The 19895-nt window shown below is 41.7% G+C and overlaps 1 protein-coding gene across 8 annotated transcripts in view; it reads right to left on the minus strand.

Annotated features, from left to right (window-relative positions):
* The window catches only part of LOC140733573 (putative Polycomb group protein ASXL2), a 195953-nt gene that overhangs the window by 67605 nt on the left and 108453 nt on the right, over positions 1-19895 (minus strand). The window contains exon 1 of one of the 8 annotated variants that reach the window (XM_073057105.1): positions 8174-8286. The exons of the other annotated variants lie outside the window; for them this stretch is intronic. Coding sequence (XP_072913206.1) covers positions 8174-8210 — 37 coding nt within the window. The 5' untranslated portion in view covers positions 8211-8286. Of the gene's footprint in view, positions 1-8173; positions 8287-19895 lie in introns of those variants that run through there. 8 annotated transcript variants of the gene reach the window in all.

Raw genomic sequence — 19895 nt, forward strand, 5'->3', positions numbered from 1 at the left:
CTTTACAACTTCTCTCTCGGAGTGTCAGACACCCTGAGCCAATAGGCTGCTCCTGGACTTATTTCCACTTGGAGTAATTTACTTATTATTATTTAATTATTTATGGTTTTATATTGCTATATTTCTACACTATTCTTGGTTGGTGCGACTGTAACGGAACCCAATTTCCCTCGGGTTCAATAAAGTATGTCTGTCTGATTTTATTCTCACAAATCAATGAATATGTTGTAAAAAAAAAAGATCACTCCCTACTTGTACATAGTTTTCTCCTTTCGTTCTTTCTTTCCTCACATTTCTGTAAGTGTATACCTCATAAATATTATGTGGAGACTTGTGGCATATATGACTATATGATATACATGTACAATATCTGAAATACATCTTATGGAAATATTTGTTTGATGATGAACTTCAATAAAAAATTACAAAAAAAACTACCTAGGCTTTCCTCATAGCCCTCTATTTTTCTAAGTTCCATATACCTGTCCAGGAGTCTCTTAAAAGTCCCTATCGTTTCTGCCTCCACCACCATCGCTGGCAGCCCATTCCACGCACTCACCACTCTGTGTAAAAAACTTACCCCTGACATCTCCTCTGTACCTACTTCGAAGCACCTTAAAACTATGCCCTCTCGTGCTAGCCATTTCAGCCCTGGGGAAAAGCCTCTGACTTTCCACATGATCAATGCCTCTCAGTATCTTGTACACAATGTACATCACTACCAGGATGATGCTGGAAAACCCCTTCAGCAGATAAAATGGATGGCAGATAGATTGCACAAGGGTGCCTCCCATCACCATCTGTAATTAATGCAAGAGATTAGCTAAGCCTGCAGGAGCTCTACGAGATACTCAGACAGCATGACAGTCTCTCAAATTGCAAAGCACAGGTCATTATAGCCTGGTGCTTCATCTTCTTAACACTTTCCAATCACTTGGTCTCCAATTTTAAGCATAAGAAACATAACCTGAATTACTTCAACACAACAAAAGATAAATCTTCAAATATTAACACATCTTTGAAGTGTTCAGCCATACCAGAACGAGAATTCTATTGTGGTTTGGATAAAAACCATGGGGCCAAAGCGCCCGTTACAGAGCAAAAACCACAGGTGAAAATGGTGGTGGTGTGCAGCAGCAAATGCAGAAGCATTAATTACATAATATTGAGTACTGTACCAAAGTCTTTTATATATATGTATATCTATCTAGTTATGGTGTCTAAGACTTTGGGCACCCGTGGTCAAAATTTCTGTTACTGTGAATAGCTAAGCAAGTAAAAGATGACCTGATTTCCAAAAGGCATAAAGTTAAAGACACATATCTTTAATATTTTAAGCAAGATTTCCATCCTTTACAGTTTCAAAATAACAAAAAAGGAAAAGGGCCCGAAGCAAAAGTTTGGGCACCCTGCATGGTCAGTACTTAGTAACACCTTCTTTGGCAAGTATCACAGCTTGTAAATGCTTTCTGCAGCCAGCTAAGAGTCTTTCAATTCTTGATTGGGGGATTTTCGCCCATTCTTCCTTGCAAAAGGCTTCTAGTTCTGTGAGATTCTTGGGCCATCTTGCATGCACTGCTCTTTTGGTGTCTATCCACAGATTTTCCATGATGTTTAGGTCGGGGGATTGTGAGGGCCATAGCAAAACCTTCAGCTTGTGCCTCTTGAGGTAGTCCATTGTGGATTTTGAGGTGTGATTAGGATCATTATCCTGTTGTAGAAGCCATCCTCTTTTCATCTTCAGCTTTTTATTTTTTACAGACGGTGTGATGTTTGCTTCCAGAATTTGCTGGTATTTCATTGAATTCATTCTTCCCTCTACCAGTGAAATGTTCCCCGTGCCACTGGCTGCAACACAAGCCCAAAGCATGATCGATCCACCCCTGTGCTTAACAGTAGGAGAGGTGCTCTTTTCATGAAATTCTGGCCCCTTTTTTCTCCAAACATACCTTTGCTCATTGGAGCCAAAAAGTTCTATTTTACCTTCATCAGTCCACAGGACTTGTTTCCAAAATGCATCAGGCTTGTTTAGATGTTCCTTTGAAAACTTCTGACGCTGAATTTTGTGGTGAGAACACAGGAAAGGTTTTCTTCTGATGACTCTTCCATGAAGGTCATATTTGTGCAGGTGTCACTGCACAGTAGAACAGTGCACCACCACTCCAGAGTCAGCTAAATCTTCCTGAAGGTCTTTTGCAGTCAAATGGAGGTTTTGATTTGCCCTTCTAACAATCCTATGAATAGTTCTCTCAGAAAGTTTTCTTGGTCTTCCAGACCTCAACTTGACCTCCACCATTCCTGTTAACTGCCATTTCTTAATTACATTATGAACTGAGGAAACAGCTACCTGAAAACACTTCGCTATCTTCTTATAGCCTTCTCCTGCTTTGTGGCATCATTTATTTTAATTTTCAGAGTGCTAGGCAGTTGCTTAGAGGAGCCCATGACTGCTGATTGTTGGGACAAGGTTTGAGGAGTCAGGGTATTTATAAAGCTTTGAAATTTGCATCACCTGGCCTTTCCTAACAATGAATGTGAACAAGCCATAGCCCTGTCAAGCTAGTTAAGGTCTGAGACCTTGGTAAAAGTTATCTGAGCGCTCAAATCTCTTGGGGTGCCCAAACTTTTGCATTGTGCTCCTTTCCTTTTCTCCCCCACTCTAAAATTGTACAAAACAAAAATAATACACTAATCTTGCTTAAAATGTTGAAAAAAATGTTTCATCTTTAACTTTATGGAGATCAGTTCATCTTCAACTCATTAACTATTCACAGTAACAGAAACTTTGACCGGGGTGCCCAAATTTTTGCATGCCACTGTACATAGTACTGTATTTGTCAACATGGAGTGGAGACTGAAGTATGCAGGAGGGGTGTGGGACAGCTGACATAGGAGTGCCAGAGGTGGGCTGGGGGAGTGTGGGTGCAGACATAACCAGCCCTGAGACACCAGGTAAGGTCATTTGATTCCAAACAATTGGTTTATTGACTACAGAACATCTCTCTGGTGTTTCCCACTTCCTTCTCACTCCCTTGTCCTTTTTTCAACCATGATGTCCCTCTCCCTGCCTCCTTCCCACTATAGAGATCCATATCAGAATCTGATGTCCCTCTCCCTGCCTCCTTCCCACTATAGAGATCCACATCAGAATCTGATGTCCCTCTCCCTGCCCCCTTCCCACTATAGAGATCCACATCAGAATCTGATGTCCCTCTCCCTGCCTCCTTCCCACTATAGAGATCCACATCAGAATCTGATGTCCCTCTCCCTGCCTCCTTCCCACTATAGAGATCCACATCAGAATCTGATGTCCCTCTCCCTGCCTCCTTCCCACTATAGAGATCCACATCAGAATCTGATGTCCCTCTCCCTGCCTCCTTCCCACTATAGAGATCCATATCAGAATCTGATGTCCCTCTCCCTGCCTCCTTCCCACTATAGAGATCCACATCAGAATCTGATGTCCCTCTCCCTGCCCCCTTCCCACTATAGAGATCCACATCAGAATCTGATGTCCCTCTCCCTGCCTCCTTCCCACTATAGAGATCCACATCAGAATCTGATGTCCCTCTCCCTGCCTCCTTCCCACTATAGAGATCCACATCAGAATCTGATGTCCCTCTCCCTGCCTCCTTCCCACTATAGAGATCCACATCAGAATCTGATGTCCCTCTCCCTGCCCCCTTCCCACTATAGAGATCCACATCAGAATCTGATGTCCCTCTCCCTGCCTCCTTCCCACTATAGAGATCCACATCAGAATCTGATGTCCCTCTCCCTGCCCCCTTCCCACTATAGAGATCCACATCAGAATCTGATGTCCCTCTCCCTGCCTCCTTCCCACTATAGAGATCCACATCAGAATCTGATGTCCCTCTCCCTGCCCCCTTCCCACTATAGAGATCCACATCAGAATCTGATGTCCCTCTCCCTGCCTCCTTCCCACTATAGAGATCCACATCAGAATCTGATGTCCCTCTCCCTGCCCCCTTCCCACTATAGAGATCCACATCAGAATCTGATGTCCCTCTCCCTGCCTCCTTCCCACTATAGAGATCCACATCAGAATCTGATGTCCCTCTCCCTGCCCCCTTCCCACTATAGAGATCCACATCAGAATCTGATGTCCCTCTCCCTGCCCCCTTCCCACTATAGAGATCCACATCAGAATCTGATGTCCCTCTCCCTGCCCCCTTCCCACTATAGAGATCCACATCAGAATCTGATGTCCCTCTCCCTGCCCCCTTCCCACTATAGAGATCCACATCAGAATCTGATGTCCCTCTCCCTGCCCCCTTCCCACTATAGAGATCCACATCAGAATCTGATGTCCCTCTCCCTGCCTCCTTCCCACTATAGAGATCCACATCAGAATCTGATGTCCCTCTCCCTGCCCCCTTCCCACTATAGAGATCCACATCAGAATCTGATGTCCCTCTCCCTGCCTCCTTCCCACTATAGAGATCCACATCAGAATCTGATGTCCCTCTCCCTGCCCCCTTCCCACTATAGAGATCCACATCAGAATCTGATGTCCCTCTCCCTGCCCCCTTCCCACTATAGAGATCCACATCAGAATCTGATGTCCCTCTCCCTGCCTCCTTCCCACTAGAGATCCACATCAGAATCTGATGTCCCTCTCCCTGCCTCCTTCCCACTATAGAGATCCACATCAGAATCTGATGTCCCTCTCCCTGCCCCCTTCCCACTATAGAGATCCACATCAGAATCTGATGTCCCTCTCCCTGCCTCCTTCCCACTATAGAGATCCACATCAGAATCTGATGTCCCTCTCCCTGCCCCCTTCCCACTATAGAGATCCACATCAGAATCTGATGTCCCTCTCCCTGCCTCCTTCCCACTATAGAGATCCACATCAGAATCTGATGTCCCTCTCCCTGCCCCCTTCCCACTATAGAGATCCACATCAGAATCTGATGTCCCTCTCCCTGCCCCCTTCCCACTATAGAGATCCACATCAGAATCTGATGTCCCTCTCCCTGCCTCCTTCCCACTATAGAGATCCACATCAGAATCTGATGTCCCTCTCCCTGCCCCCTTCCCACTATAGAGATCCACATCAGAATCTGATGTCCCTCTCCCTGCCTCCTTCCCACTATAGAGATCCACATCAGAATCTGATGTCCCTCTCCCTGCCCCCTTCCCACTATAGAGATCCACATCAGAATCTGATGTCCCTCTCCCTGCCTCCTTCCCACTATAGAGATCCACATCAGAATCTGATGTCCCTCTCCCTGCCCCCTTCCCACTATAGAGATCCACATCAGAATCTGATGTCCCTCTCCCTGCCTCCTTCCCACTATAGAGATCCTCATCAGAATCAGGTTTATCACCTCTTATAAATGTCATGATTTTTTCTTATTCCACAGTACTGTACATAGTAATTTTTCTGTTCTTCAAGCACAATAAAAATACCTCAGTAAAGAAATGTATGAATTAGGAGCAGGGGTAGGTCACAAAGCCCCCTTGAACCTCCTTCACCATTCAATTAGATCATGGCTTATCTGCAAGTAATGTCAACTCTGCATTCCCCTCCCCTGGTAACCTCTCATCCTTGCTACATTTATTGATTTGTATGCTTTTAAGGTGGATCTTCAGTTATTCTGGTCATTAAGCTTTCATCGCAGGCAATTTTGTACAACCTGACATGATTAAGAAAGGAAATTTTAAAAGTCAGGCAGTGCTCACCATATCACCTTTAAGGGCGACAACCATTATGGTTTGTGGAGCATTTGTGGGGGAACAGGAACTGTCGACATTTCAGGTCAGTCCTGATGCAGGGTTTCCACCAGCAACATCAACAGCTCTTCCCCGCAGATGCTGCTCAATCTGTAACAAATTGCCGCTCCAGATTCCTGCATCTGCAGTGCCTTGTGTCTTCACTTCAGTTTAAGGGTTTGCCTTTCTTGGGAACACAGACCATTCTTATATACAATTTTGACTTTATAAGAAAAATGAATCAGTGGAACCAATAACATTTTACAGAATGTTTTCCATCCTTCATGCTTCAGTTTTCTTCCTCCCTCCCTTCTCTCACTGAAGCAATTTTCCATGCCATCATTATACTTCACATGAAGCGCTTTCTGGTTCCTCAGTTTAGTTACGAGTATCTTGTGATGGGACAAACATACTATGTCCTTTAACCATCAGACACAAGTATATCTAACCACACAGATTCTTGAGAATCAAAATCCAGTTAGACATATTGGGGCAAGGCTTCTGGGTAACTTTCTGCCATTGAGTCTGACAGAAAAATTCTCATCACCAGCAGGACAAAGGGGAACCTGCAGCTGGTTCAGTACAAATGGTAGTTGTTGTAAAAGCAAAATATTACTGGCTTTGCCAAACAAAGGATTAGAAATTAATGTGGTAATGTGGAGTAAGGCTGTGTTTAATGGATCATTCCTTCAAATCATACAACAAAGAAAATTATTTCCTAAATTAACTTACCAGGATTTTAAATCCAATGGAATTATGAGAAAAGTATACAATTAAGACCATGTATGCAAATTTCCCCTCAGAGATCACTGGGTACCAACCAAAAGCCAACTTTGTGACTATACATTTTTGAAACATTCATGTTTTATCTGTGCAGGTCAATAGCACTGCCCCAAATGCTGGACCAGCTAAGAACATCTAAAGATCAAACTGAAATCTTTTAAATGACAATCTTTTGGAAATTGGTGGAAAATTGACTCCTGGAAGGCGGGAGTGCAAGTTAAGACATTGCAGCCAAGGATTCTGCAAGTTCCTGCTCATATGCAGACAGATGGGATTAGTTTCAATTCTCATCATAATCAACACAGACATTATGGATTGAAGGGCTATTCCTATCTGTACTGCTCTATGTTTACATATCAGAATATAAATTCAAATCCAAGAGGATGAGAGATTCAGACTTATAAATGGAGGTCACTGGCATCTCAAGCTTTGAGTTTCCTCCATCATCATGCTGGTCCAAAAATTCGGCACACAATGAATCATGACTAAATTGGTAACTTCAGCAGATCAGCACAGCAAATTTACATACCCTCCCTTTATATAGGGAGTACATTTCATTGTTCTCTGAAAAGCAGACATAAACTTGAAAATCTAACCTTAGATCCAACATCACTGCAGAGCAGCCAATTTAAAACCTTTATTTTTCTGATCAATTGAAGCCCCAATTGAGTGGGGCTACTCCTGCTGCTCCAATTAATGTCAATTTAATTTAAACGTGGTCAGGTATTACAGAACAGGACACACCTGTGTTGGCTCAATTGACTGGCCGCTGCTTATAGATGACATGCATTAAGAGTTGATTAAGTTAATAGGACAGCAAAAAGTCAAAGAGTTACAGGCCGAAACTGTCCTAAATTTCAAAACTGCCATCATATTCTGTAAAATTTGATCACAAAGCAACTGTCACAATATTGAACACAGAGGAAAGCAACTTAAAAAATGTTCTTTTCCCCCAATGCTTTCAGATAAAGATTTGCAAATGTTCATACAGTTAAACTTCTCATTTTAGGTCAATGAACAGGAAGTGTAACATTGGAGGTGTCAATTCCTTTTATTGGGCAGGTGTTACCAGCATCTGAATGATAAAATGTATGGAAATAGCCTTTTGGTGAAGCACAAAATCTCAACAAGTTTTAACTACATCTGTCAATGGCACAGAGTGTGTATTATGATAATGGTCACAGAATGGTCAAAATGTTGTTCTAATTTGTTTAAGTCACATAATCAAAAAATATCTTAATAAAAGGTTGTGTCCGAAGCTGATAATTTAAGAATCTTTTAATAATCTGTTATGATTTCTTTAATGATCTGGTCAATTTCAGGCCTTTCATTAATTCACGTGAGAGACGGAACTGCACACTATCAATGCGACATTTTCAAAGCAAATGCCAAAGATGAAGGAATTCATCATGATTTGCCGAAGAAAGGAAACAGTTGACGCAAAGGCCTCCGACTGGATTTACTTGTATTTCTTCAAAGACTCCTCAGAGTTAAAATGTCCAAATGAAACTTGAGTTGATGTTCCACCCACAATATTAGTCAATGCAAATGTGATTCTGCCTCCTTTCAAACATTTATCATTTTAACAGATGTAAGAATTTCCAACACACACACACACACAAGGTTCCAACAAAATGTCAGTGCTCCTTACCTTTGTACTGATCGGCATAAAAGTTTTTATTCAACATTTTTTTCTCACTTCACCTCTAACAGTTGAAGCTTCTGCTGTACTGCTTAATTTGTGCTGTTTTCAACACCTCAGCTTATTGGTCAATTAGCATGGTAATATAGTTTATATCAGCAAAATAAAGTGTTTCTTTGAAAAAAAAAGCGACATTTCCGCTTTCTGTGACTTTATTTCGGTACTTATAAGGAAGTGGTTGTTGATTTTTATCAGTAAGCTTCCTGTACCAAGTATATGAAACTAATGATGTCACGTTGCAAAATCCACAGAATAAAATGATTTTGACACTTTGTGAAGGGCTGTACCATGCAATGCTCTCCACCATTTTTGCAGTGAACAGCAGTTTTATTACCTTTGTGTTTACAAAGTGTTTGAACTTGAATCTTCCATTTTAAACACCATGATTCAAAATTGTAGTTCTACAAATTTAGATGATCGTGTCTGATTGGACTGGGCTTTGACAATCTGGCGTATCTCTTTGGTCATCTTCAGAGTCGATGCTTGTATTTCTGCACCTAAATCGAGGCTCATGCAAACCAGCTGACCTCTTCTCAGCTTTTGCTTCAGAATCGCCGTGAGAATAACAACTTGCAGTTTAGCAATTACTCATGATCATGCCTGCAAATTATTAAATTACTGAGTTATCAGGACACCAAGGTTCTTGTTCTTAAATGAAATAACTTGCAAGCAACTCCCGAGAAGAATGCACCACAAATTTACTTTGCTCACACTGCGAATTTGCATACTGCAGTATTGGCTGTACAAGTTGTGACAAACAATCCTTGACCATATAATTGAGGCGGAACGGCACTGAATGAGGAAGTATACTCATGCTGAAGCATTCAATTCCAGGCTACTGCAGTGTGTGCTCACAGGTCTCAGAGCTTAGTGAAATGTATCCATGATACTGTTAACAGCAACTGGTATACTTTTAAATCTTTGCAGATTTTTCTAATCAAAACCACCTTTCTCCCAATTTAAATATTTTTTGCATCAATTTTACTGCGTTGCATTTTGCCTTTACATTTCCAATAGCCACTTCTCAGATATGAGCAGCAATGGCACTTGAGTGTCTCCACTGGTGGGAGGGTGCCATTGCAGTGTGACATAGCAATGAAAAAGCTCATTTTTTTCTCTCTGACAATACAATGGATGACGTTTTCTTTCTAGAACCTTATCTGGACTCCAGATGAAGGATCTTGACCCAAAGCCTTTAATGTTCATATCACTCCACAGACTCCTTCCTTGTCCATTCATCCCTCCCCATTAATTTCCCTACTAGCACATAACCCTGCAAGTGACTGAACTATTCCAACTGCACATTTACCAACACCCTTACCTCCATTCAGGGCCCCAAGCAGTCCTTCCAGGTGAGGCAACACTTCACCTGCAAACCTGTCGGGGTTGTCTATTGTATCCGATGCTCCCAATGTGGCCTTTTCTACATTGGTGAAACCAAACATAAATTGGGGTACCGCTTTGTTGAGCGCCTCTGCTCTGTCAAGAATGGAATTTACCAGTGGCCAACCATTTTAATTTCTATCCCCATTCCCATTCTGACAAGTCAGTCCATGGCCTCCTCTTTTGCCACGATGAGGCCACTCTCAGGGTGGAGGAGGAACACCTTATATTCTGTCCAGGCAGCCTCCAACCAGATGGCCTGAACATCAATTTCTCCTGGTAAAATTTCCCTCCCACTTCCCTCTTCTTCTATTCCCCGCTCTGGCTTCTCATCTCTTCTCTGCACCTGTCCATAATCTCCCCCGGTGCCTCTCTTTCTTCCATTTCTCCCACAGTTCATTATCCTCGCTCATCAGATTCCTTTCTTGCCAGCCCTTTACCTTTCCCACACACCTGGCTTCACCAGTCATCTTCGAAATAACTTCCTTCCCCTCCTCCCCACTTTTTTATTCCTGTGCCTTCCCCCTTTCTTTCCAGTCTTGAGGAAGGGCCTAGACCTGGCCTGACCTGACCTGTTGTGTTCCTCCAGCATTTTGTGTGTGTTGCTCTGGAATTCCATCATCTACAGAATCTCCCGCATTTATCTATTACATGAATAGTTGTACTCCTCCAAGGGAATGTTGGAGATTAATCCAAATTAAGGATCTTTTTCTCCCTTTTGCCTCCTTCCTCCATTCCAATTCACATTTTTCAAAATGTTTCAATCTGATGGGTCCTTGCATAAGACTCCCAGAATGTTAATTTACAGGTTGAGTCTGTGATAAAGAAGGCAAATGCAATGTTGGCATTTATTTCAAGGGGAATAGAATATAAAAACAAGGAGATAATGCTGAAGCTTTATCAAACACGAGTCAGGCCACAATTGGAGTATTGTCAATAACTTTGGGCCACTTATCTCAGAAAGGATGTATTGTCCTTGGAAAGAGTCCAGAGGAGGTCACAGGGATATTTCTGGGAATGAATCAGTTAATATATGAGGAGCATCTGGCAGCTTTGAGCCTGTACTCACTGGAATTTAGAAGAATGCATGGGGATCTCATTGAAATCTACCAAATGTTGAATGGTGGATGTGGAGAGAATCTTTTGTCTGGTAGGGGTATCCAGAACTAGAAGGCAAAACCTCAAAATTGAGGGGGGAAGGTGACCTTTTAGAACCAAAGGAAGGAGGAATTTTTTTAGCCAGAGAGTGGTGAATCTGTGGAATGCTCTGCCACAGACTGTGGTGGGGATCAAGTCCGTAGGTATATTTAAAGAGGAAATTGATAGATTCCTGATTGGTTGGGGCATCAAGCGATATGGTGAGAGGACAGCTGTACGAGGTTGAATTGGATCTGGGATCAGCCATGATGAAATGACAGAGCAGACTCAATGGGCTGAATGGCCTAATTCTGCTCCCATGTCTTATGGCAGCTATACTGTAACAGAGATAAATGGTATCAGAAATATGTCTGCTATACTGAATAGGAAAGTGGAAGAGGTGGTCTAAGGCAGGGATTGCAGGGCAATTATGTCCTCCTATTCTCATTTATGGCTATCACTCGATCTTGTATTTGCAAATAGTTGTTTTCTAAGGCAAAAAATATCCAAATCATCATTATTGAATCTAGCCAACAAAATATTATAAATTTAAATGTTGCTGTTTCCTTTTGGATTTAAAGTTCCGAATATAACAATGGACCTTCAGACTACCTCTTTGCATTTCAAACCAGTCATGCATGTGTATCAACTAATATAATGGAAAAAATATAGGACACCCTTATTTGCCAAAGCAGCATCACATTCTCTCTATATTCTCAAACCACACACATGTTGTTTCTGATGACATTTTGCTGCCCGGTAACCACATTCAACAGTCACAGCCATCTTCAGTCACCCACAGCTGTGACTCAGACTTAATCAACTCGAAGCTGCAGGAAGTTACTTTCTTAAAGTGATAGCATATTATTTTTGATTTTGTCTTGACTGATTTCAAATCAGTCAGTATTTTTACTACAGCCGTCCACAAAACCAACTTCCTTTAATGCCGCATTTAGAGTTTCATCATTTCATAACGGGCAGGATATTAAGACAAAAGTCAGAGCAAGAAGCAATTCAAGTTCCCTGCAACCTCCCATTTACAAGATTCTGCCATAGAAAATTCAAAGCTTACATACCTCGCATCCCAGTTATCTATAAGTGACAACCAAAGCTTCAGGCAACGAGAAACCTATTTCAAATGGTCTATGAAGAACAACCCTAGTGCTGGAAATCTGATCAAAAATCAGAAAACACTTGTTAACACACAGCAGGTCTTCAAACACAAACTGTGGTTCTCTTTGCATAGATCCTGCTTGACCAGTTGAGTGTTTCCTGAATTTTCTGTTTATGTAATCTATTTCAAAATTCCAGCCTTGCTATTTCTCTCCCTGCTTTGAAAGTGTTCTTGAGAATTTGACCATGCGCTGAATGACCGTGAAGCATGCCAGGCCATTCAAAGTTAAGTGCTGCAATAGTTTCAGAATAGAACACACTTCCCTAATCCACACTCCCACCCCTTTGCAGATCCTGTAAGCCAAGGGTATCAAATCACTGGCAAGGGTTTCACCTGCTGGGACAGCAATCTCAGAAGCACTACAGCCAACTTCACCCTTGGTTCATGGTTGTAACATTCTTCAGAGAAGAATTCTCCATGAATTTTCATAAAAAGGTTCCCCAACAGTTTGAAAATGGGAAGTTCAAACTATACATTAAGCTACAGAAACATGTCACTCTGTTAATAGATTCTTTGCAAATGAGCTTCAAGGATAGAGCCAAAGAAATGCAGGCTACCTCTGATTTCAGTGCCAAAGTACTTATCCTTTAAGTCCTGAGAGTGTTTCATTTTGATAATATTGTCAGAAGATTGCAGATTCCATAAGACACAGGAGCAGAATTAGGCCATTTGGCCCATCGAGCCTGCTCTGCCATTTCATCAAGGCTGATCCATTTTTGCTCTCAACTCCAATCTCCTGCCTTCTCCCCATATCCCTTCCTGCCCTGATAAATCAAGAATCTATCAACCCCTGTCTCGGTTTAGGTTAACGTTTACAATTTCGAAGCTGACAGACTTTGCCTGTCCACGGCTGCCTGTAGCAAAGAATTCCACAGATTCACCACTCCCTGGCTAAAGAAATCCCTCCTCACCTCCAGTCCAAAAGAATGCCCCTCTATTCTGAGGCTGTGACCTCTGGTCTTAGACTCTCCTACCAAAGAAAACATTCTCTTCACATCCACTCTATCAAGGCCTTTCACCATTCGATGGGTTTCAATTAGATCACCCCTCATTCTTCTAAATTCCAGTGAATACAGGCTTAGAGCTCTTCAAATGACAAGTCGATCAAACCTGGAATAATTTTTGTGAACTGCCTTTGAAACCTCTCCAGTTTCAGCACACCCTTTCTAAAATAAGGGGCCCAAAACTGCTCACAATGCTCCAAGTGAGGCTTCACCAGTGCTTTACAAGTCTCAACATTACATCCTTGCTTTTATACTCTAGTCTTCTTGAAATGAATGCTAACATCGCATCTGCCTTCTTCACCACAGACTCAACCTGGAAATTAATCTTGTAGAAATCCTGCACAAGGACTCCCAACCCACTTTGCACCTCAATTTGTTGTATTTTTTCTCCATTTAGAAAATAGTCAGCCCTTTCATTTCTTCTACCAAAGTGCATAACCATACACTTCCTTGCACTGTATTCCATCTGCCATTTTTTTGCCCATTCTCCTAATTTGTCTAGGTCCTTCTGTAGTCTCTCTACTTCCTCAAAACTACCTGTCCCTCCACCTATCTTTGTATCGTCTGCAAACTTTGTAACAAAGCCATCAACTCCATCATCCAATTCTTTGCCACAGGCAGCTGTGGAGGCCAAATCATTTTGTATATTTAAGGCAGAGGTTGACAGATTCTTGATTGGTCAGGGCAGGGGTCACCAACCTTTTATGCACTGCGGACCAGTTTAATATTGACAATATTCTTGTGGACCAGCCGGGGATGAGGGTGTGGGTGTGGGAATGTAGGTGATAAGTCAACTATAAGTCACTTATAAAATGGCTAATACACTCAATTTCGTTTCTAAAAGGGTTTAATCTAACAATTTTAATATTAAACACACAGCGCATATTTTCCTCGCATGAATATAGCGATAAGTCAATTATAACTCACTTATTATAATAAGTCAATAGCATCATAACATTTTAAGTAACGTTTGGATATTAAACACACAGCGCATATTTTCCTCGTATGAACATATAAAATCATTGCAACACACCAGTGAGAGGACAAGGTAAGGGCCGGAGGTCCCCATACCAGGGCCACGGTGGTTGCAGTTCGGAGAAAGTGACCGACCAAGCGAGGAATGCGACAGGGCGTGTGCCCGCCCCCTTGTAGGTAGGCAGGATCTATCGGTTGACAAAAGTTTGGCTCGAGGGATGACTTTCAGTAAATGGCAGCGAGGTAGCTGCTCTGCTGCTAATGAAACCCTGAGCCCAAATTAGGTGTTCTGCAAATATTTTAGCACCGGGTTCCCCACGAACATTCGGTGTGCTAAACAGGTCTAGAGGTGGCGCCCATCTGTCTGCACTCCAGGCCAGTACCATCGGCACTTCTCACCGGCCGCGCGAGGTGGCCGGTTACCTGACACCAACCAGTGATCCCTAGCGCAAGTGTATCACTGCATTTAGGCGACTGATGACCTTGTGTGGGTAATGACTTCGCGTGCGTAATGATCCCGCGTGCGTTTAAGTTCAACAGTGGGCGTGACAGGGAATGAGGAAAGGTGCAACTGACTCATATCATTTCATATCGACAAATCATATCATTTCCTCGCGGCCCGGTAGCACGTGCTTTGTGGCCTGGTGGTTGGGGACCACTGGGTCAGGGCACTAAGAGATATGAGGAGAAGGCAGGAGATTGGGGCTGAGAACAAAGTTAGATCAGCCACGATGAAATAACGAAGCAGATGCAATGGGCCATATGGTCTATTATGGCTTGTTAATCTAATGGTCTTATTGTCTTAGCATATAACATAAAAAGAATCAGTCCCAACATAGATTCATGTGGAACACCACTTTGGAGACCTGTCACGGTCTATTTACGTACTCTAAGGCATGGTAGCGTAACATTTTACAGCACTGGCTGTAAGTTCGGGGTTCTATTTCCGCTGCGGTCTTTAAGGAGCTTGCACATTCTCCTATGACCGCCTGGGTTCCTTCCAGGTCCTCTGGTTTCCTCCCACATTCCAAAGGCATACGGTTAAGCTTTGTGAGTTGGGGGTGTGCTATGTTGGAGCAGGTCGCCTGGCGATATTTGCAGGCTGCCCCACACATTCCTCACCAATTTAATTTGATGCAAAGACACATGCTTCGACATATATGATAAAAAAGCAAATCTGATCTCTTTATTAATTATTCAATTGCAAAATAATTACTCTGCAAGTGGCTTTCGATATCCATATATGTATACAAAATCCTCTCTCTTCTCTCATCTGAAAAACATCGCTATTATAGTATACTTTGACATAAAGAAGCTCCAGGGTTTGACTGAGAATAGTTTTTATTCCTCATTGAGGAAATAAAATAGGTCAATGAGGATTTTGGAAAGACTGGAGGCTGTGACAGACAACACTTAACAAATCTTTCTTAAAAGGGAACTAAAATTGATCCAAGACTGGGGTGCAAGCAGACAGATTTAATCTGCACTTCAAAAAATTTGCCAACCAAACACAGAGTTAATTCTTACATTTGAATTTTTATGTATTCCAAAGGAAAACTTGGCGATGAAAATGCATCAACGCCTATTATTAGGTGTAGACTCGTACTGGTTCCAGAAAAGGCAAGAAGCTCTGATAGAAATGATTGCAACCTTTACTTTCGTGCGAGCTGTGGGCCATGCTGCTACAGGTGGTTCACAGCCACCCTCCTGCTTACGGTGCTCAGTTCTGGTTGGAGAGGGTGCTTGAAGCCGTCTCTTTGAGAGGTCTCCAAGGTGTTCATTTTAAACATATATTCAATAGTAGTTGCAGAAACTACTGAAGGATTTTGACAAATGAGGTTATTTAAAAAGTGTTTTATTTCTAATATCCTTGTAAAACTAAGCTCTTAGCTTGTTAAGGGAATCAAAACAGCTTCCTGCCAGACTGGGTATACAACACCAGACCTTTCCACTTCGCATCCTTTTATTTTTAATCTAAGATGCATATTCTTTGGTTTGATTTTTTTTGAATGAAAGCATTCAATTTTACTGAAGTAGACAAGTACTGTGTTTCAATGGGTTAAATTTACTTAATGTCTAAACATAAAATTTTACCAGCCTACATACAGCAGAAAGCATACTTCCCCATCTCCATCTGCTGGCTTGGTATGCATCTGTCAGAAGTGACTACACATTACAACAGAAGCTGAGAGCATGCCAAATGCTCCTAAATCACTGAATGACAGGCAGATCCCAAACTTTGAAAGCTGCCACCCAGTTTCACAGCTTCTGCAAGAATTAGCTTCCTTGAGGCAGGTGGATTCTCCACTCTAACAATGCACAAGAGAATTCCAAGATAAGGCTTATAGCTGACCAACAGTTTTTAAGCAATAAATAAAATCTACTGGAGGAACTCGGTGGTTCAAGCAGTATTTGTGGGAGGAAATCAGTTGCCGATGTTTCAGGTTGAAACCATGCAGGATTTTTAATATGTTTTTCATATTACTAGAAAATAAATCTACTCATTTTATTGGACAATTTTTGTTCCCTGGACACTTTTCAAGTATAAAGTTCACCCACATAGCAATCCAATACATATTTGCCCGCAGTCAGGTTTTCAATCTTATAGGCCTGAAGATACGAATACCTGATCATTCACAGAACTGAAATTCTACTATTTTATGGGTCAAACACTGAACATATACTGAGATCTGTGGCTTTCTGCGACATCAAATACTACTGATGTATGCCTTGCCAACTCTGAATATTAGAACCATCAAGGTCATGATTTATCAGCCTCAAGATGGTTCAAGGCTGTTGGTGTCTGCCTCAACTCTGTTTGCTGCTCACTGATGTATTTGGGAGCACACTCAGATTCCTTGAACACGAAGAGAAGTCTTCATCTAATTTCCCTTCATCCTTCGGAAGCCAAAGCAGGCACAAGTCCATCTGAGCTCCTAGGATCATCATCCCATCATACCACTGCAATATTCATTCAGGCTGTGATAATACTCTCCTGCGGTGGAAGAGTGTTGACTGCTTTGAGTTATGTCTTTTTCAAACTACCTGCAAAGACCATACGGGGTTACATTTCATGTTGAGAATTGAAAGCACTTGCTACACATCAATGGAGAATCCACAATGAAACTGGCAGCATTTCTCTCGTGCATTGTTACACACTGCATGTGAGAGTGATGGTAATGAACCTCACAACCGAAGTTTCCAATCTTCACTTGGCCTTTACAAACAGCACGAGAGTGAATCACCTTTCTGTTTTGACAGCAAGCAGCAGCTGAGATGTTTCCACTTGATTTCAGCTTCGAAATTGTAAACCTGAACCAAATGGAAACCGTATACCAATCTTTTCAGCACGACCTATCCAACTATAGGAAACTCAAGACATTAACTGAAGAGCAACAATGTGCTGGAGGAACTTAGCAGGTCAAGCAACATCTGTGGGAGGAAATGAACTGTCAATGTTTAGGGTCAAAACCCTGGGCATTGGCCATCGCCATTCCAAGGAAATTTACAGCCATTAATTTGGATGATACACTTCCTTCCAAAAATTAAGTAAACAAGACTAATTTTCTTGAATTTATGTTTCAGGTTTATGTCACTACTTTGTGTCGAAGGGTCAACAAACTGACTAACCTTTACCTGTTGCAAAAAACATGCAAGTTTACTTCATCAGTACTGAGCCTCCATGTCCTTGCTTGCTTCCAGCAATAATTTCATGCAACTATATTCTGACGTCAGCTGAATAGCTGCCTGGGTGGTTTGATATCCAAGCTTACCTTTGAATACGAGATCCTGTTTTTAAAACAAATCAAACTTTCTTTCACTGATTTTGCAGAAGAATACCATTTTGAAGCTGTTCCTTTACTGATAACTTTCTTTTACAGTACAGTTTGCAAAACTGCCTTTCCACTACTGAAATCCAGGGTTCAAAGTACTTTATTAAAAGCAGATTTCTTATTTCACTATTCAGGAAGATCTCATATAAAAAAGAAAATTAAAATATTTAAATCCAGTTCCAATTGGATAATAAAGTGCACCATAAAACACACGCCACAGTATTTTTGTTGAAGGGCTGTAGAATACACAAAATTGCTTTTTTCTTGCAAGTGTGCACAACAAGCAACCCACATTTAATGCCATCACTAATTTTGGACAGATTGCTATTCCACTCAATGATGATCACTCACCGAGCTTGGCCACGTTTCATAAGCTGCTAGATAACTCACTCACTATCTGTTGCCTCACTGCTTAACCAGCCAGTAGCCCCACCACAAAACAAAGGTTGCAGAGAGCAGGGATATCTGAAACATTTCGAAACATCATTGTTGAACACATGCATATCACTCTTCAAGTCAGGCAACTGATACTGTTTTCTTTTATTTCTCTCCACGCATTAGCACTTTCTTTGGAGCTGCCAGGAATGAAGGCGGTCTTTTTAGTTATTTTTAAGTCTTCAGAAGGAAAGAGAAGGCCCATGAGCCAGACTTCATCGGGGGAGTCAGAGGTGGCGAGTGTCAGCAACTTCAAATTCCTCGGTCTTATCATTTCAGAGGTCCTGTCCTGGGCTCAGCCTGCAAGTGCAATTATGAAAAAAGCATGGTAGCACCTCTACTCCCTTAGAAGTTTGCAAAGATTTGGCATGACTTTGACAGACTTTTATAGATGTGATGGAGATGAGATGTGACTGGCTGCATCATAGCCTGATACTGAATTACCAATGCCTTTGAATGGAAAATCCCACAAAATGTAGTGGATATAGCCAGCCCATCATGGGTAAAGCACTCCCTACCACTGAGCACATCTACATGGAGCGTTATCACAGGAAAGCAGCATCCATCATCGGGGACCCCCACCACATGGTTTCTTCTTGCTGCTGTCATCACGAAGGTGGTACAGGAACCTCGGGACTCACACCACCAGGTTCAGGAACAGCCCCCAACCATCAGGCTCTTGAACCAGAGGGGATCACTTCACTTGCCCCATCATGGAATCATTGCCACAACTTATGAACTTACGGTTAAGGACTCTTTATCTCATGTTCTCGATATTTATTGCTTATTTATTTTCTATTATTATTTGTTTTCCTTTCTTTTAGTACTTGTACAGTTTGTTGTCTTTTGTACACTGGTTGTCTGGCATATCGGTTCAGTCTTTCTTTGATTCTATTATGGTTATTGGATTTATTCACTTTGCTCGCAGGATTGTACATGGTGACATACATCTAGTTTGATTACAAATTTACTTTGAACTTTGATTGGAAGCTGTGGATCTATACTGGTGTCTATCCTTCTGCTGACAGGGAGAAGAAGTCATATTCCACTCCAGAGAGTGCAGCACAGAATTTTTCACTTGTACATCAGCACTGGGTGCCATCTTGGATGAGACAAAATATTTTGCCAGTTATTTCAATTTCTGCAGCACTTCTTTCAAGTATACATAAAGCATGAATGGATTGCTTTTAGAAAGCAAAGAATAAATAACACAAAACAGGACAGGACAGAATCAGGCCTCTAGATACTGACCAACAAGTTCCTATCTATGCTAATCCCACTTACCAGCCCTTGGTCTCTTGCCTTCTTTCAGTTGACACATCAGAGGCTCATCTAGATACTTTCAACCACACTCTAGATGAAAATGTACTTCCTCAGGTCACTTTGAAAACTTTATTCCTTCGGCTAATTATATGTCCCTTAGTATTAAACATCTCTGCTGCAAAGAACATTCTGACCAATATTTATTTTCACCATGAAACAGATCAATTTGCCTTTCATCTTGCTACAAATTTCGGTTCATCACTATCCAAAAATTGCCCGCTCTGTTTCTTTTATTAGTTCCCAACTGATCAATATTTAACTTCGAATATCTCAGACATGTTTTTGTTCTTTTTATGTAAATTCATAACTCAAAGCTATTTGTATTTAACTTATTCATCCCACAAGGACAATCCTTAACCAAGGCTCTAAACTCTGGAATCACCTTCATAATTTACTCCACAACGTTG

Source organism: Hemitrygon akajei, chromosome 9 (genome assembly GCF_048418815.1).
Source record: "Hemitrygon akajei chromosome 9, sHemAka1.3, whole genome shotgun sequence".
Classification (NCBI taxonomy): Eukaryota; Metazoa; Chordata; class Chondrichthyes; order Myliobatiformes; family Dasyatidae; genus Hemitrygon; species Hemitrygon akajei.